Here is a 27082-nt window from a genome sequence, read left to right as displayed (position 1 = left end):
TTCGCCATAATCAGAAGTGTCTGGACGCTGATGGTAACCACTTTGAGCACCTCTTGTAATTGCAGAAGTCAAACATGACTTGTATTTATCTTTTGTTTTCAGTATATATTGAGTATTACAGTTTTAATAAAGTTTTTTCCTTTCTTAAAATGTGTATACATTTTTGAGCATCCTCTGTGTGTGTGTGTGTGTATGTGTGTGTGTATGTATATGCGTGTGCATGTGTAATTAGTAAGTAATTTTGTAGACAATAAGTTTTTATTCTATCTATCTGAAGGTCTTTATTAGGTCAGATCTGGAAAGTGGAGTGAAATCTTTAAGTTGAAATAGTTTCATTGGTGTCTTTTAGTTACTACTTTAAATCAATGGCAATTTCTATTTATCACTGCCCAACCCATAAGCGAATGAGAAAAGGAGATTATGCATTTGGTCACAAAACATAAATGTAGAATTCTAAAAGTGAAAGAATGGTCTGTTTACGATTTGTCTACGAACAAGTTTGTTTTACATAAATGGCTTTTCTACAATTTGAAATGTGAATATATTTTATTTTTTTCCCAGTGAGTACACAATACACAATTCTTTGACAATACTATTAATCAATGTTACGCCAATTTCTTTTCTGATCTAACAACATCAAATGAAACACATTAAGATTTTGGACGCTGTTTGGTGACTTAAACAAACTACAGTTAAAAAAGGATCCATCTATAAAACAAAGTATAAAAAATCTATCCACGGCCACAAAATCCCTTTATCTTGCAACACGTTAAAGTCACAATAAATGCTTTTGAAAATTATAAGATAAATTAGTAATTGAACTTCATTTAATAAAATGTATGGTGTTTCATTTGAAGTACACATAGTAGAGAAGCAAAATAAAAATAACTTCACTTGTAAGATCATGTGGAAAGACATATTGCTTTACACTAATTCTTGTCATGTAATTCTATAAATACAATATACAGAAGCAGATGAACAAATGAGTGAATGTCATGGTTCTGCATATCCTCAATACTGACATACAATCACTTTCCAGTGGAGAAGATAAACCACAGTTTCGAGCTCATTGGTATTGTTATAATTATGTTGTCAATGGACAATTACATAAATTAGTTGAATAAGAATTTGGGGGTGTTCTATCAGGCTCATGCAAACTTTCAACTCAAATTCCATTGAAAATATATTTAAGTAATCAGAGCATTAAACTACGACATAGAACACCATTTTGTCTGTTTCGTTACTTAAAGCAAGTCAACTTGCAATGTTTTTTTCTTCCTTTGGTTGTATGATACGTCATGTGCTGGCCTTGGTTTTCATATATTCTCGCTTGAACTGAATTCAAACCTCGGGAAGAAACCCATTGTTTTCATGCCCCTGTACTCCCCTATCTTCCTTTAGAAATGTCACATAATAGATTTGGAGAAGGGGTAGCTGGACTCTGCCTGCATACGTTGAGGCATGCGTGACTTGGGACATGGATTCGGCTAGTTCCCTCGGGGAGACTTTGCAGGTTAGGAATGAGGATGTGCTTGTACAGCGCAGGACTGCACAGCAGCATTGCCTGGGAGTGCAAAGTAAGATGATGTTCTCTCCCTCCCAGAGTTCCTTTTGACAGGTGGTGTGGGCCTCTGCTAGGCCTGAAGAATGGTGAGCTCAGTGAGGTTCTCACCAGTCATTTAATTGGCTACAAAATGAAAAATTGTAGTAGTTCTCATACATGTTTGTATTCTTCTAATGATATTTGGACTTATAAGGTGTTGACAGAGGTTTTTGATTTTTTGATAGTGTTCCTGAATTAATCTGGATAGCCTCAGCTTTTAATCTTGCTTTGTAACTATGTGAGGGTGGTATTTTGCAAGATTTGACCAACCAATTTATTTAAAACTAGATTTAACAGGGAACGTGAACTACTCTAAAAGAAAATTCTAAGAAACTGTAAGGTCTGCACTGACATAATCTAACCACAAGAGTTAATTTTATGCACTGGAGAGAATTAGAAAGGTATAATGCCTGCCCGATATTATTTCAGAAGTCACCTGCATACACACACTCTGTTTTTGAAGTCATGGCTTATTAGTCACATACACCTGCCAGCTACTAGGGCTCAAAGGCTGTGTGTAATATGTGTAATGAACTAAAGTTTTAGAATAATTTGGTTATAGAGGAATGTTAAGAAGAAATACAAATGAACAAAACCTAGTTTGCTTTCAAACAGAAAGAGGTGAAGTAGGGAACTGCATAAATAAAAATTTAAATTCCTCACATCCTACAGTTGCGAAGTATGTCCTCATTCATACCAGAAACTCCTCATCTTCCCCAGTCTCTTTTTTCTAAAGAAACCAAACTGTATTACAATTCAGATGCTTCTGGGAGAACGGTGATAAAGTGTTTAACATGTGTATCTCAGAATTCTTTTTCTCCTCAGTGAAATAATAAACTACATGGCACCAAGAAGATGTTGGGGCCCATAAAAGACGTTATGTTTCTCTACCCTTGCCTGTGTTGATGCAGTTTCAGGAAATAAAAAAGATGGAAACATTCAATCTTGCCATTGCTGTAATGACATACAATTGGTGACTGAGCCAAAAATGCACAAAGGATGATGTCATTGAAACGGGTCCCATATTTTAAAATTGATTCTTATCATTACATTCGATATGTTTTACACTACCAACTACTGAACACATCTTAGGAAAAACCGGAGAAAGTAAAACTATAAATGGAATTTGCACCTGTGTAGGCAGCACCTGGGAAAATGCCACAAGTGGAAATTTCAGGAGCGTTCTCTTCTACTCGGCTGACTGACTGTACATGTACAGTAGCTAATGTATATTTCAAGGTCATATGAACTTTGACCATGTATGACTGTTGTTCAGGAACGTCTTGTTCTTAAAGTCGTGAAAACAAATGAGGCAGGACACTGTTATTAATGTCCACTTACGAGGTTTGGTTTTATTTAAAAAGTGTATAAACATGCATTTTTCTCCTTTTCAATTTTTCTTTCAATGTACTCATTCCAAATGGGTCAAACATATTTTAGTTGGTAGCCAATTTCTGAGAATATACCATAAAATATTTATTCCAATAAATCTACTGACTGTGAACTGAACATACTCTGAGCACTGCTTTTTAAGCACTTAACGATTTGGTGGCATAAATTTCACTTCTTAATCAAATGAAACACGAAGTTGTATATAAACTGCATTATTTTTAAAAAGTCATGAATGGAAGTGATACGGCTCTCTCCTCTAGCATGTACTGTACATGTATCAGAAAGATGAAACACGATATTGCAATAGAGTGTTTATATTTGGAAGCAGCCCGAGTATGTCCTAATAAGAAATCGCCTCTTTAACTATTCGCTGGATACTCTAGAGTTCATTTGGTTTGTTTCCTTGGGGAACATCATATTATATTCTGGCTTAATGAGTTGGAGAGGTTAATTATGGTAATTCAGAAAATGCTCTTTTAAAAAACTGTAATATAAATGCAGCTCTTGTGAAACACCTTCATTTCCTTTTGCTTGTTGTAATTCTCAGATGGGTCAATTACAACGACAGGTAAAGTTAATTCTAAATACAACTTTCCTTTCCTTTTTATTGTTTTAAGCAAGTTTAATACATCTTTGCTACCTGTATATTTTAATGCCTACTCAGTCTTAAGACTTAAACTTCCTTCTTTTGACCCCTGTTTTTGACTATAGCAAAAACCACCTTTCTGCTTTTTTAATTGACTCAGCCCCTGGTGTTAAAAGAAGACTTCGCCAACACCACTGTTCCTTCGCATCTTCCTATTTCTACACCCCAACCAAAACCATCTAACATGATTCGTTACAACCAGCAATACCCAACCTAGCTTACAGTACAGAAACTCCCTTCACATTCAGTCTTTTTCTTCATGTCACGAGGAGTAGAGATTTGTGCTTATCACCAAAGAAAATTGCAGTGCAAAATTTAAACATAAAAGGTACACAATTAAAAGTTAATATATGGCACCACAGCCTATTAATTCACATATAGTACAACAGACCAAGAAGAACAGACAATAATATGAACAGAGCTAAAAAGAGTGAGCTTGCATAGCAATGCACGAAAGAAATTATATACAGAGGAAAATCCTTTTCTTCCTGGAGGGCGAGCTTTCTTTCTTTTTATATACTCCTGACAAGAAAGAGTTAAGGTGGGTGGTGTACGTAAGAGAAGAACACAAGTAAAATATCTGTGGGATATGTGTGGCTGTGTGTCTTTACATTGCATTTACAGTTCTTTTAATAGTACATAAATAAAGAAATTGTTCATTGCACTGTTTAGTGTCATCACTTCCATGAGTTCAGACCTGATGGTCCTTCAGAGCAGCTTTGCATGTCTCCCCTCAGTTACTCTGTACAGAGAAAAGAACAAATCAGAGACAAGTTTGCATTTAATTTACACATTCTTTTATCCTGACCAACATAAATTAAAACCAAACCAACAGATAATAAATAAAGATACCGTCATCAAATAGATTCAGTGAGTTTGTGAATTTAAGCAAGTTTACTTGAATGAGATAGGAAGAGAGGAAAAAAGAAACACTTGTAGAATTTGGAGATTTAAAATCCAAGTAGAGCTATTTTTGCACTTTGATGTGTCCATAATTATTCTAAAATAAAAGTTAAGGAAAAATGCAGATAATCATGAATTGAATGAACATATCTTAATAATAATTCGATTAGTAATAGACAACAATAATAACTCCCACCAATAAAGAACTTTACAGTTTTTAAAGTACTTTTACTTTTCATTATCTCATGGCATCCCCCAGTCTGCAATGGGAGCATAATAGTAATGCCATTTTTTAGATAAGGAGAAAAGATTAAGAAAGTAGTTTACTTTCTCTTCTCATATAATCAATAAGTGGTGGAAAAAATTGGAACCCAGGGTTGCTCCTTAGCAGTGTTTTTGGACTGTATTCAAAGAAACAGATGAAAATATTCAGCAACTATAATTCTGACATTGAACAGCAAAATTGTTGACTTTCCTGATAAAATGAACATGAGTTCCATGCTTTTTACTGTGACATCCTATCTTTTTCTATTATTTCATATTTCATATGTAGAAAATAGATTAGTTATCTAAGTACCAATGCCAATTCTTTATTTAAAAAGTTTATTTCTAAGATATGTTATAATAATCAAAATATTACAAATTAAAATCAAAGATCATCTTTTCAAGGTTAATTCCCCAAGTTAAAAAATAAGGAATTCCTAAAAAAATTCTGTAAAATTATGGAAGAGTCAATATGCTTCCCTTTCTTTATTGTACTCAGTTAAAAGCACACACACACACACACACACACACACACAAACTACCAAGTGGATTGTATTTAGTTAACTTGTAAGTATTCAGATTACCGGCCTAAATTAAAACATTTTTTTTTGTATCACATAAATCAACTTGAAATAGAAGAAATGTTTATTTAATGACTAGGATAAATAGCCATGGTCAAAGTTATGACCAAACCTGCTCAAAATCATAATTGATTGTTTTTTTTGTCAATAGAGCAAATATTCTACTCTTCTGAGATTTGTTTATATGGCAATGTTATTGATGGGGTTCACAACATGCTACCCCAAAATATGGCACCTTGATGTATTTCATATCTTAAGCTGAAGGCCTCTGAGGAAATAGCACAAGCAAAAAGTTCATTTTGACCTCGCCCCTTCACACCTCTTCCCTGAAACAGGTCCTAAAAGTCCCATGTGAAAACTTCCCTCCCTGTACCAGGAGGCAAGAGGACATTCTCATCAGGAGAGCCTGGGAATTTGGGGCTGAGTCATCTGTATAAACAAACCTGGTTAAACTAATTCTTATCTTGCTAGTTACTTGTTCACCATTTCCTGCCTCTAGCCCAAACCCCTCTGTTTTGTATATTCTTCACAGATTTATTGTTTCTTTGTCTAAAATGTAGAAAAGCTTCCTCCTCTGGTCACTTCTTTGGGTTCTCGTCCTCTTGTGATGGCTCCCATGTACATGTAGAAATTCAAAAAAATGTATATGGTTTTTTTTTCCTGTTAATCTATCTTGTCAGTTGAATTTCAGACCCAGCCTAAGAGGGTTGAGGATAATGTTTTCCTCCCCTATATTATTTACCTAATATTCTTTCTGAATCACCGTAGCCTTTTAAGTGTCCTAAAGCACTTACATAATTCACCTGTAAACTGTCCTTGACTATTTGAGCCCATATATCCTATGTCAAGAAGGTCGCTGGCATTGCGCTGGTGGCCCCCCCTCAATGCCTCGGCTTTCCTAGGTCCAGTGGATCCTTTAGAAGAAGCTGTTCCTGATGAGCTGTGACCTCCTGGGGATGGGAAACTGGGCTTGCTGTAGGGAACCAAGGTCTCCTCTGGGGAAAAGAAACAAAAAGCAAAAAACACACAAAGGGCTGAGTTGAACAGCAACATGTCGGCAAAACAAACTTAACTTTAATATTTAGCTCAAGGTAAACTATTTGACCATTTTGCTCCTTAAGAATATTTCAAATATGAGGTTTAATAAGTCAGAGATATTAAAGGAATTTTCACATGCAAGCAACATTACCTACAATAGGAACTGAAACTAGGACTAAATTAGGATTAAATTGAAAGAAACCTTGGGATAAGTATACAATGTTACATAACATTTGCAAAATTTAAATTTATTATAAAAGAGATCTGTACAGAACAAACCATATTGTGTAACAAAAGCACTTAGGAGAATAATTTCTGGAGTTCAATGAGGCACCAATTTAATTTTTCTATTAAGATTGAAGAAACATGGTTTTGATTTTCAATTATGGGAACATTTTCTCAATTTAGATAAAGAAATATATATACATATACATATATATTAGTTATTAAAATAAGCTTCTTAAATTTCGGTTATTTCTTGGGCTAGAAATACATAATTTGAAAGGTTGTGTTCATTTTTAATAGAAAAAAGAAACTCATACATTTTAATACAGAATGTATCAATATTCTTTCTATATACCATCTCTCTACAAATAACTTATGATTTGCATTACTAAATACTTAATATTTTGAAATATTTTTCTTTTTTTCTTCCTTTCTTTCTTCCTTTTTTTCTTTTCTTTCCCTCTTTGCTTCTCTTCCCCGCTTTCTTTTTCCTCTTTATCCCTCTCCAACACCCCTCCCCTCTGTGTTTTTTTTTTTTTTTTTTTTTAATTTTTTCTTTCTGGGTAGGTGCCATTACTACTGTGGTTAAATGACTAAAAACATGTGAAATGAATTTAGTATTTCTTTCCTTAGATAATCTTTAATGACAAAGATAACATGATTCTTATCTCACAGTCTGAATGATGCAATGTTCTTAAAAAGTTTCACTGAACTTAGATATTAAAATTATTATCTTTTGGCCCTTGCGTAAGTTATATTTTCTAAAACCTTAAGCACCAAGTTGTGACAAAATATAATTACTGAAAATACATGGGTAGAAGCAACATCTAGAAAATATTCAGTCCAAATGAATAAATGAATGTATAGGGAAACTCTTTGAAATGTATCATGTGTATGTGTGAGGTATGTGTGTGTGTGTGTGTGTGTGTGTGTGTGTATGCGTGTGTTAATACTCATTGAATCCTGATATAAGAAGAGATGTTCCAGAAAATGCATTTCTATAACAGGCTTAATACCCTCCCCCAAACCCCCCCCCAAAAAAAAAAATCCAACCACAAACCATGACTTGTATTTTGTGATATTTCCATGAAACTTGATTTATAAACAAGAACATTCCCCATTGAATTGCTAACAATCAAATAAATTAAATCAGTTAGAGTAAGTGTTAACCCAGATTAACCTTTTCTAACATGAAGATTCTATTACTGGGCATTTTTTTGTAACTTTGTTATTTCAATTAATCCCACTATTTGACTGAAGTGGGTCTTCCTTTCAAAATGACTCTGTTACTTTAGTCAAAATGAACAAACTAATTGAAGATAGAGTTGAAACTGACACTAAAGATAAAATTTTGTGTCCTTAAAAGTACTCAATATAAACATTAAAAGCAAAAAAATCAAATTGTCTCCTGAGCACTACAGATGGAGCTTGGGGGTCTCTGGGCTCAGAGGTCCTATGCAGAGATTAACATGAGGAACAATCCCCAGTGGGATGTGCCTGAAAGGACGTGCTGGTGAGTTCCTCTGTGGAATTCCAACTTCAATTAAGGATTCGAGGCAAATGTGTTTCAGATGCCCTTAACAAATGTCATTTCTAAAATACCTGGTAGAAAAAAAAAACAAAAACAAAAACGGTAAAAGTCCACACTTTCTTGGGACTGTGCAGAACACACCTGGTCCAACACCTTGTTTGTGTAGGGCTTTCCGTATATCTTCTTGGCGTTCTGTGGAGTTAATCCATTCCTGGGTTTGTCGCTGCCACTCTAGGGACGTTCTAGCTGGACACTCCAGTGAGCTCTTTGTGTCTTCTAAGCTGGATGCCTGTTGTCTCTCCAGAGAGCTCCCTTTTCTCTCTGTTGAGTTTTCCACGTTACTAGCATGCTGGCTCGGGCCTGTTTGCTGCCTTAAACCCTGACCTGGAGGGGGGTCTGGTGGTGGTGGAAGATCTAAAAATTGTGAATAATGTTTAGAATTGGACTAAAATTTAATTAAAAATACAGGTTTTAGTTCAAGATGAAGAAGAAAACTCTTGCCATCCTAAAGGTATTACCCACACAAAAGAAATTTTGGGGACAAAAAGGCCAGTTACTTATATCCAAAATGTATATTACTGATCTCGTTGTTATGTTTTGATCACAGTTTCTTTGAAATAAAATCGACTGATTTTATTCAACTGTTGTATATGAAAGTGTTTTCAATAGCACATTGAGGATAATATTCAAGGTGTAAGAGGAAGTTGATAGTTTCTCCATATTGAATCCATTGTCTAAATCCACCTCCCCAATGTAGAAATTCTATGACACAAAATGACTAGAAATTCTTGCAGCTGTGCTAATAAAGATCTCTCTGGGAAGAATAAAAGCGGTCCCGCTAATCTCCATAGGAAATGTTGCCCTCGGGAAATTAAGAACTATATGCTGTATCATATGCAACATATGACTGCCTTTACCCACGTATGTGGCACATTTAGCAACAGTCAAAAGGTTAAGCTAACATTTATGAAATGCAATTAACATTTTGCCTGACAACCAATGCTGGCTGTTCGTTTCATGAGTTAGCTAATGAGTTACAACTAATATATTATAATCTTCCAAAGTATTAATTTTAATAGGTAATAACCAATTTTCACAGTACAGATAGAATATGCTTCACGGTATTAGAGCAGACAATGCATCATGAACATTTGAGATGTAGTGGAATAGACAATTTTTCAGAAAAGCTCTTTAAATATTAGATATGAAAAAAATTAAAAGTTCAATGACTCAGGTAATTTTTCATTTTCCTTGTATTAGCTCTTCAGATTGTGATACCTTTATATTTTTAATGTCTTTATCTGAGAAATCATAGTCTCTTTTTTCATATTTCTTTAGATGTTATACTAGTTCTCTTATATGATTTATATCATTATGTTAGTTCTGAAATTACTTTGGTGAATATTTTGAAATCTTCTAGATAGTCTAAACATTATTTTGGATTATTTTCTTTTATTTTTTTACTGGCATGCTATTGAAAACGTCTTTGTTCATGATTAGAGTATCAGTAATTATATTATGTGTTCATAAAGACCAAACATATATAATATACGTATTTATTTTATTATAGAGGATATAATTTATAATTTAAGAAATTATTTCCTATGCCATTTTTTGTAATTGTGCTCGTTTCTAATAATATTGTTTGTAAAATTTAAAAGGGAAAGTATACATTTTTTGTACAAAAAGTAGCTTCTTTAAGGAAGGTTAAGTTGCTCCTTTTAAACACTTTAAGACATTTTATACTCTCTTTATGAGTAAAATGATATTGCCTTCCATTGCATGGTCTCCTTAGCATCTGCTCAAGGAGTTCCCACATTGGAGCAGCAATCCTAGTTTTTATATATGTTTTCTTCTTAGATTATGAATTACTAATTAATGAAGGGGTCAGGGTTTCTGTCTGGGAGAATCAAGTTGCATTTGGAATCTTTCTTTCAAAACGAAGAGCTAATCCAATATTGAGATATCTGTTTGTTGAATAATCCACAAATGAGTTAGGTGTTTCCTTTGTATTCAATACTGATTTCCTTCAGTATGTGTTATTACAAATGCAAATTAATTATTTCATTTGAATTATTGGATTTAAGACTGCCAGTAGGAGAGAAATTATTGTAATTTCTTCCAAAATAACATATCATTGATTTTTCTCCTCCGTCAAAGCGGCTTAATTTTTAAAATGGCCAAAATGGCATCTGCTCATACATGCTAGCTAAAATTCTGATTACTATTTAATTTAACCTGAAATTATACAGCTACATAATTAAGTAACATCCTTGGAGTTTGTATATCCTAAAAAGAAAGAACATTGCATGTACATTGAAATAAACAAATTGGGGAAAAAAGATGATATCAAGAATGGCTGTGTAAAAAATAGAAGTATGTAATCAAATATGTTTACTTAAATTCAATTTATTATTCATTTCTATGTTGATTCATTTTAAATCAATTCACTAAAGGGTCTCTTATTGGCCTACTGAGGATTTGCTATTATCAGGCTCACAGCCGCCCAGTGATACAAATATCTCCAATCTGGATCTCTCTTCCCATGAACTCCAAACTCATATAGCCAAATCCACACTGAATAGTTCGACTTACATGCTTAGAAGGTCTCTCAACTTTCACATATCAAACCTGAGTTCTAAATCCTCTTATACAGAATATGCTTCCTCTCTAGTGTTCCTCATCTCAATGAGTAGCAATTTCCTTCCCTAAGTTTCCCAAAACTTTGGTGCAATCTTTGACTTCCCTGCTTTACAGCCTATACTAATTTCATGAACCAATCCTGTGGGCTCTACCTCCAAACTATCCCCAGAATTCAACTTTTCTCATTGCTGCCACTGATTCTACCTGGGTATGACCCACAAGCTTCTAGTCCCTGTATGACTCCTACAACCGCCTATGTGGTTTCTGGGATTCCACACAGAAGCACATTCAGTCTCCCTTGACAAAACAGCTAGAATGACTCATAAAAGCAAAAGTAAGATCACGTCACTCCACTGCCTTAAACATGCATGTGTACACGCACGTGTATGCAGGCGTGCACCTCCAGTGGTTTCCTATTCAAAGTAAGAGCTAATGTACTTATGGAAGCTTAGCGGTCCTACAAATTCTGGCCCTTGTTTACTTGTCTGACTTCATATTCTATTTTGTTGCCCTCTCTGCTTCAGTCACACTGCTTCTCTTGCTTTTCATCAAATACATTTCAGGCTTCCACTTGCTGTTTTCATTTCCTGGAATTACTTTTCCTCAGATATCACCATTGCTCTTTCCCTTATAATCTTCCAGTCTTTTCTCAAATGTCATATTCTTGGTAAGGCCTTCCCTGAGGACTCCATTTAAAAAAAAAAAAATCTCCCTCTGTCCTTATATTTCTCAACTTTCTTCTGATATTTTTTTCCACCGTGACACTTACTACCATCTTACATACTTTTAATTTTCACTTATACATTTGTGTTGCTCTTTATCTATCTCCCCTCACTAGAATGTGAGTTCTAGGAGGTCAGGGCATTTTGTCTGTTTGATTCCCATTGACTGTCATTTGGTGCATGACTACTAAGTATTTGAATGAATAGATTAATAAAGACATTTGTGCAATGGTCAAAGGTAGTCTGTGGCAGAGCAGGGAAAGAACCCCTTACTGAGTAGGATATTAGGAATGAGGGAGGACTGGCTGGAATAAGCTAATCTAGGGGACAAAACAATGATGAATAGAGAACTACTTTCTCTGCCTTCTTTTTTCAGCATTGGTCAATGTATTGGCTTTACGGGGTATTCTTTGGCTTATGCAAATAGAATAGAAGATTTGGACTGAGCAATACCTGCTTAGGAGAGACTTTATCCAGGGAAGAAGAGCACTCCTTAACATGTGTATAAGTTTTTGCATAGCCTTTGGAGACTGACATCTCCCACCAATCCTAATTCCTCTTATTGGACATAATCAAGGATTACTTTCCCACTCCAATAGTTAATTTGATGCCATGTGACAAAGTTCTTGCCAAAGAAATAAGAAAATTGACATGTGTCACTTGCAGGCCTGACCACAGAACCTTTCAAGTGAATAACCCATGTTCTGTCTTCTCTTCATTCAGAAACCATAAAGATCCCATATTGAAAATAATAGTGTCCCAATATTGAAGAAGCATACATCCTTACATTACTACTTAGAGGAGAGCCATCTGACCTTTATAAATCATTTTGTCTATGAGAAACAAACTGTTATGTGCTAAGCCACTGAGGGAGAGAAGTTGTTTGGTATAGCAGCTAGTACTAATTACCCTAATTAATATACTCATAAAACACTATTGTAAAATCTATAATGCACAAATCTTAGTATAAAATGTCTATACACCAAATGCTACTAAAGACCAACTTCCCCAAAAAGAACAGTTTGATTTTATATACAAATATAAACTTGTTACTGATGCATGGAGTCATACCATAGAAATGCTATGACCAATGCACTTGAGGTAAAATACTAATATCCTTATGGATAATCTGCAGAGTGTTATACAAAATAAATATCTTTGTATTATAACTAAAAAGTCTTTGGATCAAACACTTGGGAAGACACGTGAATCAAAATTTCCTTTGCAATATCACGACTTCTAAAATGTATCCACTAATAACACATAATCCATTACCACTTTTTGGAATGCTGGCAAATCTGAAAAGATAGGAAGCTACTTGTTTTGTAGAAAGCTAAGCAACGTAGTGATCATGCTTTAACCAGGAGGCAGTTTGTTTTAACCAGGCATTCTAAAGAAGTTTGCAAGAAAAGTGTTCCAGGAAGAAGACAGCTCTCTATTTGTCGATTTATACATGAAATCTTCCACATATTCTAGATATTATCTTCCAACAATTCAGAAGAGCCACAGAGAAACATATACTTGGATTTTTTTTCTCTTTTCATGACATTCATATCAGGAAAATTACACAAATTAGTAATTCTGAGGTTTACAACTACCATAGCAGTGAGAGTCATCCTTTTTATTTAGAGGGAGTGAGATCAACACTATTGGTGGCTTTAAATACTCAACTCATTTTCAGAACATCTGAGGCAAAGAGGCAGGGGTGAGCATTTTTGCTCACCACAGGAGATCCATCTATAGAAAATCAAAATCTCAATTGTACCCTTATCCTCATATTCCACAGAAACACTTTCCCATGAAAACAAAGTAAGCAGGGAAGACAAGTAAACCTGAAAGGTTTTAGAACAAGTTATGTTTGGCTTCAAAGTCTTCTTAACGTTATAAGATGACAAAAGAAAGCATGCAAATGGTTGCCAGACACAGACACCCCTTCCTCCACCAAAAAGTAATAAAGAACAAATACTTATTTTTCAATTAAGCCTCATTCTGTCCTATAACGATAAGCCTAAGAGACTGAGATGAGTGCTAAGGACTTCGTCATATAGCTTTTCGAAGCCTAGTGCATATTAGATTCTCTCATGGAGCTTTAAAAGATACCCATACTGCTTTTCAGCTCAAAACAATTATATCAGAATCTCTGGGATGTATTTTAAGAACTCCCCGGATGGTTCTAATGCTCAGCTGAGCTAGAATCTTCTTTTTGGTGTGTAGTAGAACTCTGTCCAGGTAAAGTTTGTGTGCTTGTAGGGGAGAGTGCTGAGAAAGGTGAAGAAATTTACCTTTGGGCCCAACATTATACGAGGCATTTTAAGCATATTATCTTCCAGATTCATTAGAATAAATCTTCAGGATAAATATTTTTAGTCCTATTTTTAAATATATGAAAATTAAGTTGACTATATGGGAAATAGATACTCTCTGTAGATCTCATGAACTACTCATTATTGAACAAGGACATCTAATAAGATTGTGTCCTGAAACTAGCAGTGTTTAAGCAAATACTCAAAGATGGATGGTATTCATAAATAGATGAAAATAGGTCAGCAAGCTATGGACCACTGAACAAATTCAGCCACTGCCTGTTTGGTGAATAAAGTTCTATTGGAAACCATTCACACCCATTCATTTATCTTTTTCATAGCTGCACTGGTGCTACAATGGCAGTGGTGACTAGTATCAGAGGACTGTATGGCCCGCTGAAGCAGAAAATATTTATTATTTGGCTTTTCAGAAAAAGTTTGCTGACCCATTAACTAGATGATCTGCAACATGCTTTTAGTCCTGGAATTCTCAAAACTCAAAAATTACTAAATTCCAAATCACTTCATGCTTTTGTTTTTCAAAAGTAAAATCACATCTAAAATAGTTAAATTTAATAGCAGTACTGTTCCAAGAACATGGCAAGTGCACATGCTACCTATCTATTTTCTTTCCTAATCTTAAAAGGGAAGAGTCACTAAAAAGCATTAATTCTAGAATGGCAGAAAAACCAGCACTGAAAAGTGGCATGGCATATTTCTTGGGGCTTGATAGGATGAAAATAATTCCAGATTTTTGTAAAAAAAGAGGGTATTTTATTTAAACAAGACCATATTGAAAGGTTTTCTGCCTTGTTATAGAATGAGGCAATGCCTAATCTACCATTGCTACTTTAACCTAAATAAATGATTGCATATAGCACGTCTCTTCAGTGAAGAGACAAGAGAGAAGGGATGACACCTACCATCTGTCATCCCATCCCTTCGATGAGGCAAAGCTGGTTGTTGGTCGATTCGCCCTCCCTTGTGTTTCTTCGTGGGCCTAGGCCTCTGACTTTGACTCAGGGCTGCACTGGTATTACTGTCAGTAGAAAATGGGCTGGTTGGTCGAGGTCTTTGAGAGGAGGTAAAGGCTTTGCCTAAAAAGAAAACAAAGGGAATGGGGGTATAGAGAATGTTATTATGAGACAATGAATCTGTCTGTTTTGTATTTCTGCTCTTACTAAGACTAACCTATACCTGCCTAGAGATGCCATTTGAAGATATCAAATACTGGTGCATCTCCACAGAAAAATACATCCTGCTACACTTATTTTGTCCAGTTTTTAATTACCAACGCCTACCCACTGGCACAACTCAAACACATGAATATAAAACAAATCCACCCACCAAAAACTTGATATTACATCGTTATATTTTTATTTAACCTTGATCATCTTAGTGATACTTTCATAGAAATATACAAATTCACGCAGCTTTTACTTCTTAAAATTAAACAAACTATTTCTGAAATTAGGTATTGCCTTATTTGTTTAATCAAATATCACCCTTGGAATCCTGCGATCTCTCTTTCAGTACAGAAAAATGCGCTGTAGTAATTGCACTTGAAATTTTACATGAAAGGTCTGCTCAGACACATGCATTAAGTTGACCTGGCCACCCATACACACATACGGTGAATTGCACGTCTTTTAGCAGAAACTCAATAACATGAGTGTATAGTATAGGATAGATAGCAGGTTAAAACCCCTTGTATATCCAAAGTGCAATAGGTATTTCCTGATGAATAATATTATATCTGAGCAGACTCTAAATTCTCATTGAAAAATGAAATGTGCTGTGTTCTTGTGCCTTAGTGTACATGTGCGGGGAAATTTATTCTGGGAAAAGGTTAGCTAATAAATTTTGAATATCTTAAAATTTTAATATCATGTTTATTATGGTAAGAGAGGGTTGGTTTAAGTGCATGTATATATTCTCTTGTGCATGTTTTCATTTCATACAAAATTATTGTATGTAGTTACGTTTTCTTAAGTCAGTGTGACATGATATTGCTTAATGTTTTATTAGCTATTAGAATACATGCAAGAAATGCACTTACTTCTTCTAATTTATTAGTTTCTTTATACCTTCTCACTGCCTTGCTTATAGCTATGCCACAAAAAGCACTCAGGCAACATAAAGTTTCTGACTTAATGCCCTTATAGAGCAAGGACATTCAAATAACCCTTATATTACAACGTATTTTAGTTCGGATGCTATAGGAAAAATAAACCTCTGCAATGCTTAGGAAATATTTTTTATTTCATGTGAAGATACCTAATGCATTCTCAAAGGTAATATTGATGATATATATCAAAGAAAATTTCCAGGACTCCTTTTTATAACCTGAGAGTTTAGTGAAGGGTCAAAATCGTTTTTCTTTACTATCTGAATAGTATTAAGATTTCAAAAATGCATTTAGAATTTCATTATTTTTTTTCTTGTGAGGTAGCTCAGTTTAATTCATATATTAGAATCTTCTTGTATATTCATTTAAGAAGTACACATAGTCATATAATAACATGCATTATGCCAAAGTAATTTTGTTTCAGTAAAACAAACGATTACAAATTACTGATCTATTATTAGAGTGAGTTCCATATTTATTTTTTCAGGGAATGATTAGATACATGAAAAATTACATAATGGGGCTTTTATATTATTCCTTATTATTCTCAGAAACCAAAATTAGATTATGCTAAAGTGCAACACACACGTAGTCATCTTTTTTTTTCAACTTGCAAATGCAGTGGGTGTACCTTTTACAGCATCCTTTAACAAATAATAAATTATTGGATTAAAACCTGAACAGCCAAACAATTAATAATACTATCAGCCATTTGAACTGTTAGACTGACAGCGTTAGACCCATTCACCCCATGCTGAGAAAGCCTTCCCAGAAAATGCATTTGCAGAAAGAAATGGGGCAAAGGAAAGTAATGGAGATAAAAGCTGAATAATTTTAATCACTGGGCACATTATTGATTATGTGAGAATTTTGCAAAGTGTGAGTTATTGAAAATTTAATGGCAATCTTAGTTGCAGCTTAGCTGTAATATAAAAAGGAAGCATATTCCAATTAATCAGCAGAACCGTGAAGGCAAAAGGAAATAAAGGATAGAAAATGGTGAGTAGGAGCCTATTCTTATCTCTGCAAATCTAGCATCACAGGAGAGTTCTGGTAATTGAGCATCCAAATTGTGTTCATGCATACTAAAGAAATCCCTTCGATCAGACTCACTAAGGAGAAAGAACAGGAGAAAAATAGCTCAGTGTCCAAAGGACCAGATTCTCTCATGCAAAGAGTGTTGACTCAAAGTCTACCAACCTGTTCTCGTAAGGCTGGTTCCATCCAGCCTAAAACCAGCTTTATCTGCTGCTGCCACCAGTGCTTGTGCAAAGCTGCCGCTGGCAAACATGGAGCCATCTGAGGAGCTACCTACACTAGATCTATGACTAGAAAAGTTACGATCCTCATCAGATGCAGAGCCCCATCCATTTACCATTGAACCTAAAAACAAATGTAGTTGTCTAGTGAGTTGTATATATTGGAGAGCTCATCTGTTTGCACACACTCTACTAAGGTACAAGTAGGCTGCCTCAGCTCCTCAGTCTTCCTCATAATAAACCTGGTTTCAGCATGACTTCTTTACCATATGCAAGCACAGCCATGTTTTAAGCCTCCATATTGCTGAAGAATGAAGCTCATTTAAAACCTGTATCTGTTTGCAGGACGTGAACAAAACATATTCCGTATGGTTTCATTCTTACATTGTTAAAATTATTACATGATCACTTTCCAAAAGAGAATTGCTAAGCACAAGTACTACAATTCAGAAAAGAACACTTTTAACGAACTGAATTATAGTGTATTAAGAGTAAACTTATCAAGGACTCAGTTGAAGAAATAGTGCAAATATATTTTGAATTTAATGCAGACTCTAACGATAATTTGGTGAAATCTACACTTGGACACTGTAAAGGGGATAGAATTATTTCAAGATTTTAAAATAAAAATTTAATTACTCAGGAAGTAACAGTAAACATAAACAAAAAAGTATAAATAATCTCACAACAGATAGACTTAGAATATAAGAAAAATGTATCTCTTAAATAATTCTCTTAATTTCAAAGCTCAGTATGCTTTCCTTGCTTTTTAATTAAGAATGCCCATTTTCTCTTTAATACTAATCTTTATTTTAGAAAATTAACCAGTATGAAGAATATCACTGGTGTTAATAGGAATTTCTCTGCAAAATGCAACATAGCAATAGAGGAAAAGAATTCATCTTTATGTGTAAAGAGCTGCAAAATATGAAAATATGGATAAATAACTTTCATTCTTAATTTTTCATTGAGTCATTTACAATTTTACACATTTTATTAGACCAAGCACACTGAGACCTTCATCTACACATAATACAATTAATATTACAATATTTAAGTTGATGTACCATTAATTTGTAACACAGAGAAGTACCAAGTGTTGCTTATTCTAAATATTTTAGAGAGACAAAGTATATATGAAACACTAATGTTTCTAAATAAACCAAACACATATTTACATAAAAGAGATTACAGTCGAGAGCCATAGATTTTTCTGCTTTTCTCCAATATTTAAGAGACAAAAGTAAAGTTAGAGGAGTGTTGCCATGATGAAGTATTTCTACTTTTAGTCAGGGTGCCAGAATACAATAACACGGGTTCATGCACTTTCAATACAGAAAACAGAAACCCAAGAGGTTAGGAGGATCTAAGAACTTAAAAGGGTGTTAAGTGTAGCAGAGAAAGATAGAGTTTTGATTCTATTTGCCAAAAGCCCAGAGATACACGTTTTACTTTCAAAACAAATTCCCTCGACACAGGCCACTGAAAGGAAGCCAAGATAACACCAGCAACTGAGCCTCCTCTGAGAGAACCATTTCTGAGTTAATAATCGCAAGTCAAGGACCAACAGCCCCAAATGAAAGGAGAAATGATGCAATAGGCTTTGCAATATAATGTTACAGTAGATAAGAAAAAAATCAAAGTGATTCAGTCAGCAATCACAAAAGAATATGAAACCCTAGAACTGAGGACAGTTTTGAAACATGTGACAGCTCAGTCCCAGTCCCTCCTATGTACTGTTTTCTGTATTTGTGAATGTCTGCTGAACATCTGCGAATACATCTGTGTCAGCTATTTGAAACTCACGCTCCAAACAAGCGTCTCCTTTTCTACATCTCCAGTTTCATGCCTAAGCACTTCCTGATTCCCTTCTAGTCTCTCCCGTCTTCCTCATTATCATCTGAATTAATTTTCTGAAACATTGGTCACATAATATTGTTCCTCTATTCGAAGCCTTACCTAGTTTACTAATGCCACATGCAAACACCAAATGAGGTATTTGAGATCCTCCGATATCTAGCCCTATCTACCTTCGCAGCCCATTTACTCTTATAGACGGTGGAGTCCCATTGCCTCACCTACATAACATTACTCACACACCACTGGATTGCTATTAATTCTATTAACCACTACCGAACTTTTAAAGTCCAAATCAATATCTTTCCTTTAATAACTCTGATTTCACCTCACCTTAAACTCTGATTAAGGCAAATCAATCTCTCTATCTCCTGTGTTTTTCAAACACTCTGCATATAGTAGCATATCAGATCTCTGCAAACTACAATTTGTTGCAGATATGTTGCCTCTTCAAGACAGAAAAACTCTGGACTAACTCATTCATTTTCACATTTCTTGAACAAGAACATTGCACAATAGAAATTTCAATAAACATTGGGTGTATCACATTAAATGTCTTCATTATTCACTGTAAATTCTATTCCATGTGTACTTTCCTAGCAATGACCTTATTTTAGTTACAGAATGTGCTCATGAGAACTCCTAGAAAATTTATTAAATGAGAAGTATATTTTACATATAAAATTGTTACAATGTTAGTCAACTCTTGATTACATGGATGGAGAAAGCAGTAATGTAATTAACCCCAAAAAGAAACAAACACAAAAATAATTTAGATAATACCTTGGCTATGCTTTGATAGCTAAATATTGATACTTATCAATATTTTACTCAAATTTAGACAATGATGCTATATTGAGTGCTATATTACTTTTTCTCTGACTTCCTCATCCACACTCACCCATCTTAATGTACTAAACTCTCTCCTCCCTTTTAAAAAATTCTCCTTTCTCCACTATAAACAAAAAATAGTTGAGTCTGTTTTGCTGTTTTTTTTTTTTTTTTTTTTTGTCTATTCAAGTTGGCTTGCTGTGTGGTTCTATCCTGAGGATCCAGCATTTTGATAAATCTAGTCTCTGAACCTAGTAAAACTTAGGAAAACTCCTACATCATAGCAGTGTCACTAAAGAAATACCATCGTGTAAGACCTCTTAACAGAGAGTGAGATTGAGTTTTTTCAAAAACACCCTGTTCATCTTCTTATGATAGTGAGTCCTTCATATGAGGATTTCCATGTACAAATTTACCAACCCTTAAAATCAACTACTTTCCTGCTTTGTGTCTTTGCTCTGAATTTATCTGTTAATGTTCCTTACCAGGCCCTCAGAAATTCCAGTTATTCAGGAAGCTTTTCCCGATGTTTTTTTTTTTCCCTTCCTGGGAAAGAGAGTAGCATGGAAGACATGGCTTCAAGTGAGTGCTTGCCAATAGAGAAAGAACACCAGCTAGTCTTTATTATTATTATTATTATTATTAAATTAATTGGGGTGACATTGGTTAATCAAATTATATAAGTTTCAAGTGTACAGTTCTATAACACATTATCTGTATACAGCTGTTCTTTCTTTCCCACTCTTCTGTAAGAGCAAAGAAACTAAGTAAGATGACTTCAGAGTTGAATTGATGTGTGCCATGGAGATGTGGCCATGGTGAGCAACCGGAAACCTCACCGCCCCAAGCTACAGAGGGCCAAGTGCCCTCAGATTACTGTAGTGGAGTTCCCTTCAAAATGGAAGGCAAGAAGGAAACAAATAAAAAGAAAGGAATACATTTTCTTTCCCTCTTAGTCCCTTTTTCTTTGTCTTCAACAGGCCCTCCAGTATGGTACATAGAATGGGTCAATTTGTAGGGAAGATTTTTAAAGAAAACCGGCAATATACCATGAATAAAACACAAAGCACATATTAAATTTCCTCCATGTTGTAAAATTGTTAAAATTTATTTAACATTTACTGATTCCACCTCTCTGTGGCTACCATTCTTTCTCATTCTTTAGATTTAAATATCAAGAATCATCTGGAGATTTATGTAAACTAATACACACACACACACACACACACACACAGAGGGAAGACGATGATTGGAAGAAAACAACATTGATTCATGAATTAGAAAGTAAGCATTTTGTGTGATAATTGCTTTGGTTTTCTAAATGTAAATATAAACATGAAAATTGAAATGAACACTAGGTAAAGCGGCTCATGTAGACTGCTTACAAATTACAGGCAATCCATACCAAATTGACATGATATAGCCCCAAACATAATCAATACCAATTTAAACATTTAATGAAAAATAAATTTATGTCACATATCCAAATTTATTTGTGTTTAGTTTCAATCTTTCCAAATTCCTCAGGTTTAAAATTGCTAAAAGGCAAAAAAAAAAAAAAAAAAAAATCTGAAATTTATTCAAGCTGCTAAAGAACTGCATATATAGCACATTAAGTTGTTGCTCAAATGTTACTGAGCAGTAAAATACCATGATGAAGTGGCAGCTTGCTGTGTCTCTATTACATCTTCAGCACTAAAATTAATTTATGATCAGTCATCAATTCATTTACATGTCATTTTATGCTAAATCCTTCCTTGCTGATAAATGCTTATCCTTAGATCCATTAAGCTAGAGTAAAGTCTGTGCTTTACAATATGACCCTGCTAATTGTTGCATTACCATTTTTATGAGATACAAAAACTGGCTGTCCCCCATTTTTTTTTTCAGCCAATATTTAATCCAGAAACTCTCCTTATTAAGTGCAATCTGTCTGTCTGAAATACAATCTTCAGCTATAAGTGTCTTTGGGCAAATCAATCCAAATGTTGACCTCTGCCCAGGTGTAGACAACCACGTCTAATCTTTAGAAGTCCTTCTTTCACTCAAACATTGAATATGCAACAATTCCATATACATATGGAATTTCTCAGAGAGAAAGGTATGCACAATATATATGGAAATCAAAATAAGGAATTAAAAAGTATCTTCCTTGGGAGATTTGACACCTGTAAGCTTGTGCCACTAAGATAAAAATTGAATATGTGACATTCTGCTTTTATCTGTTACATTTTGAAATTTATATTTAATTTATTTTATGATACATAAAAGCTTTTGAGGTAGCCTAAGAAAATGACAATTATTTTGAGGATGTCTCTAAAATTTCCCTAATATTAAAACACTTTCCCTGAGCTTTTGCAACAAAAGTAACATGTCAGGTCACACTTTTAACTGGCCAATTTTTTAAAAGCTGTGTGGTCGAGTAAGATGGTGAAGCTGCCAGGTTTTACTATTTTCAAAATGATCTGATTTGGGAGTTCCAGTAAAAACCTCCAAAGACATAAAATACAGAAAATATGGAGGCACAATTTCCTTTCAGCTGTGGTATTTATTTGAGGCCCGGCAGTCAAGGAAACTGTTTTTTCCATTTTATTTCATAACACTCACTCTCAGTCTTACTTTTTGTGATCACTGAGGCGGGTCAGATCTTGGCTCCATGTTTAGAACATTTTCCTCCTGCTTTCTCTTCCATTGCCTTCTGTTTCTTTTTTCCTGTGGTGAAGTCATTAAATTCAGGAAACACTTACACTCGACTCCCACCATGAAAGTTATAGAAAGCAGTGTTGAAGGCTTCCCCATCCTGTTACCCAAAAATGTGGGTTTGGCGGTTAGGAAGAAATATTACAAGCATGTTCCTGAAGAGTGAAACAATCCCGTATGTTTACTTTCTAGCCAAAAACAGAGTGTGAGGTGCTGTGATCAAAACATTTTTATACATTATCGCAACCAAATATGTTTAAATAAGTATAAATTAAAATAAAAATTATAAAACTGAGATTTCCTACAGAAAGTGCTGACAGAGTTGAATTTTGTTAGCACGAGTCACTATAAGTGAATATAGACCGAAATATGAGAAAAGTAAATAACAAAAGTTACATCTAAAAATTAATATTTTTGATGTTGATTAAGTATGTGGGGGTAAGGACTAATGTTTTCAGAGATAAAATTCTATGTTGCATTTTTATAAATACATACTTATTCATATGTGGAGAGAAAGAAGAGGGAGAGAGAGATTTACATGTTAAGGAATAGATCAGAAAGTAATTTTCATCTTAAATATGCTATACCCAGAGATTAGAAAAAAAGTTGGGCATCTCCAGAACAGGGATTATGATAATTTATCTTTAGAGTAAGATTGATTGATTTTCAACATCCTTGTGTCATTTATCAGGTATGTGATCATGTTGAAAAAAGCTTCACATCTCTCTGTGACTCAATTCTTTATTTATATAAAGGATAATAAAAATAGGGTTGTGATGATTAAATGAGTTAATGTAAGTTAAAACCTTAGAACAGGGATCAGCAAACTTTTTTGATAAAGTACCAGCTACAAAATAGTTTAGGCCTAGCCTTCTCTGTCATATATTCTTTTTAGTTTCTGTTTGTTTGTTTTCTTAGAACCCTTTGAAAATGTAAAAAACATTCTTAGCTCACCAAGCCATAAAAAAAAAAAAAAAAAAAAAAAAAAAAAAAACAAAAACAAAAACAAAAACAGACCAGAGTGTCTTTCACTTACTATCTATGTGCAAGTTTATTATTATTATTATTATTATTATTATTATTATTATTAAATCTAAATTCCTAGGCAAGTGGTTGAAAGAAGGAGGCATTCCATAAACATGTGTTGTGGGAATACATAAATAATATAACAGATTTGCTAATACATTCTCCATTACTGAATTTTATGGACTGCATGTTGGTATCCCATTAAAATCTGTATGTTCAAGCCCAAACCCCTAATGCTATGATATTTGGAGGTGAGTCTTTTGGAAGTAATTAGGTTTAGATGATGTCATGGCTGTGGGGTCACCATGATGAGATTGGTGACCTTATAAAAAAGAGACCAGAGAGTGTGTTTGTGTGAGAAGATAGTGGTCTGCAAGCCGGAAAGAGAGTTCTCACCAGGAGTCCAATCTGCCAGCACCTTAATCTCAGACTCCTCAGCCTCCAGAACTATGAGAAATAAATGGCTGTTGCTTACGCCTCCCAGTCTATGGTATTTTGTTATGGAAGCCCAATCAGACAAAGGCATGAGATATGAAACTACAGATATTTTCTTCTCTGCTTGGCCTTTTTCATCCATAAACCATTGTCAAAATTTAAGAAGTCTCTCAGTAATTCCTTAGTTGTTATGAAAATATTTGGAATTAATATACTGATTTCTTACAAATATGGATTCTATACCTTGCTAACTACTGATATTCTGTAATGTCACAGCTGTTGGAATATAATATATCCAAGTAAAATCCTGAATAATTTTATATACAGGCTTACTAGCCCATCTCTATCTTATAATTGGAGTATCATTCTCGTTGGCTTTGGAGTTTCAGGGAGTGGAACACTACTGTTAGTTCTATTTAATAAAAGTGGTCATTAGTTTCATGAATGAAAATCTCCATCGGAGAGTTCAGGTGAAAGTAATGGCTAATTTACTCACACCACACACAGATTTAAAACTCCAAGTAATTTAGGGTAAGATCAGAATCTTCTCTGTGGGCACTTTCGTGGTTACCAGAGGGTACGGGTGTCGGTGGTGGTAGAAGAGGGAAAAGGGGGTCAAATATATGGTGATGGAAGGAGGACTGACTCTGGGTGGTGAGCACACAATGTGATATATAGATGATGTATTATAGAAATATATACTTAAAACCTATGTAATTTTACTAACCATTGTCACCCCAATAAATTTAATTTAGAAACAAAAAAAACCAGAAATATTGTGTTTTATTGCCCACCTCATTTAGCACCATTACACTGGCCTTAAGTGTCTGAAATAAGCATAAACACATTAGAATTATGTTAGCATGTTGTCGTTTATAACATTTGGTCCTTACATACATTCGCCGCAGGGCCATCCCCATGTGCATGCATGTGCACACACACATACACACACACTCTAGTACACTCATAACCCTGTTTACATACAAACATACCTACATAAACTCATACACACACACTTTACATATAATCACAATACCTATACTTTTACACATGTATCTCTACACACGCACAATCTACACATGCATACTATTTTGGACAAAATATATTTACTTTTATTTTTAGTTTATATTATGCTTGTACCCTAGAAAGCAAATTAAATCTTTGATCATACCTTCCCCACAAAGTTACTGTAGAGCCAAAAAATAAATAAGTAAAGGAAAAAAAGAGAGTTTCCTATTCAGCTACTTTTGTGTACAGTGCAATTTATTTTTCTAAAGAGATGCATTATTCCTAGAACAAATTCATCATGGAATACATACCTAAATACCCTGACATTTTTATATATGGCAGTAATTAAGCAGTAGGAAAGTAGACTGTTTTCAAGTAGGAATAATAGACTGTTTTCTTAGCAATAAGAGCTTCATTTGGAATGAACAGTATACCAGTTACAAGGAGGAATGCAAATTGTTTTCAACCGCAGTCACATTAGACAGTTGAACATATTACTAACAGGTGAGCATGTAACACTGAAAATGGCATCCTCCTGATTTATAGATATATTTATCATCTTTGACATTATAATATTTAATAAAATAACTACCTAGGCTACAGCTGACTTTTTAAATTATTGTAATTCTCTACTGCATTCCTAATGGGAAAGAGTTCAGTATCATTAGTGAGATATGCAAAAATATGCAAAATTTTACCCTGAAGGAGATTATGCTAGAAATTCAAGCAAAGGGGCTTAACATGATAGTGCACTAATAAGTTAGCTCTCTGCATTCCAAGATTTCAACTTTTGCTCTGCCACATTTAGTTGGATCTGGATTTCAAATCACAGCGGTGTACCTGCCGTCTATCTGCAGTTCTTAAATCTTAATTAGCTTGGCAAGCCGACGGCCCCCAGGTAAGAATAAAAACTGAAAAGAGGGCACATGCATCATACATTGTGTAATTCAGGAAGGGATGCAGCAGGGAAATATAGGTACTAATAAGGCTTCTCTATCACTGTCATAAAGCTATTTCCATCAGTGTTTTTTGAATTCTAACAGTGCAAAATCTGTACAAGTTTGGAAGCTGATGGTGTAAAACTTAATGAAATGGGACTGCGGTAAAATGCCTCCTAGGATGAAAGATATCATCAAAGTAAATATAGAAATGGGTACTCTTCTGAGAAGACCCAATGGCATGCAAAGGCAAGGCTTAACATTTTTAGTAGTATGTCTTTATAGTCATCTAAGAGGCATTTGTGTGTGTGTGTGTGTGTGTGTGTGTGTGTGTGTGTGTGTGTGTGCCAAAGAACGGATACTGACTTGAATAGAAAGACTGAAATTTTACTTTTCTTCATATTCATGGTGTATACATTAGCATTTAAAGTTTTCCAACAAAATTTGATAGTTTTGAATCCTTGGAAATAGGTTGCAGTCCTGGGATGAGCCTAGGAGAGTACTAATTGCAGCCTTTCACTTGGTAAACAAAGAAAGAGGAAGCCACAGGAGAAAACAAAATACCTCCATTTCTTGGGAGAGAAGCAATTACTGAATGCAACAATATTAGATTCATAAACGTGTGGTTTATCTCACTGTAGGTTTTCTCCACTCTAACAGTAACACCTTACGCAACCTTCGAGAACTTATTCTGAAGACTTGCTTATTTTCATCAATGAATGACTAAACAGAGTGAAATATCAACAAGCATATTAAGATTGTACTCACTTAGTATGTTGCTCCTGTTATACCAACTATATGATTTCTAAAAGTCAAGGTTTTGATATAATCGACTTGGTTTCCCAATAGAGTGAACTTCTCATGAAAGCCCTGGGTATAATTGAGTTTTCTTTCATGTCTTTAAAGCTTTTTAAAATTCATGGATTTTCTTATCATTTTTGCAGCAAAGCAAAAGAATTTCCAAATCCTTTTTGAATTTTGTGTTTAATATTAACCTATTTAAAATGGTACGGAAATGGATGGAGTGAAATAACTCTTACATAAGACAC

The 27082-nt window shown here is 34.4% G+C and overlaps 1 protein-coding gene across 20 annotated transcripts in view; it reads right to left on the bottom strand.

Moving 5' to 3' along the window:
- Nucleotides 1-536: 536 nt before the first annotated feature.
- The window catches only part of ROBO2 (roundabout guidance receptor 2), a 1701369-nt gene continuing 1674823 nt past the window's right edge, over nucleotides 537-27082 (bottom strand). For 8 of the 20 annotated variants that reach the window (XM_081063258.1, XM_081063244.1, XM_081063257.1 and 5 more), the window contains 4 exons: nucleotides 14775-14948; nucleotides 8325-8597; nucleotides 6184-6384; nucleotides 537-4383 (listed from right to left, as the gene is read on the bottom strand). In XM_081063258.1, coding sequence (XP_080919384.1) covers nucleotides 4382-4383; nucleotides 6184-6384; nucleotides 8325-8597; nucleotides 14775-14948 — 650 coding nt within the window. In that variant the 3' untranslated portion in view covers nucleotides 537-4381. The remainder of the gene's footprint in view (nucleotides 4384-6183; nucleotides 6385-8324; nucleotides 8598-14774; nucleotides 14949-27082) is intronic. The other 12 variants (XM_081063245.1, XM_081063250.1, XM_081063247.1 and 9 more) reach the window with 4 other exon arrangements.

The sequence above is a fragment of the Rhinolophus hipposideros genome, assembly GCF_964194185.1.
Source record: "Rhinolophus hipposideros genome assembly, chromosome: 2".
NCBI lineage: Eukaryota > Metazoa > Chordata > Mammalia > Chiroptera > Rhinolophidae > Rhinolophus > Rhinolophus hipposideros.
Note: the sequence above shows the minus strand (reverse complement) of the source record. Positions and strands in the feature narration are given on the sequence as shown.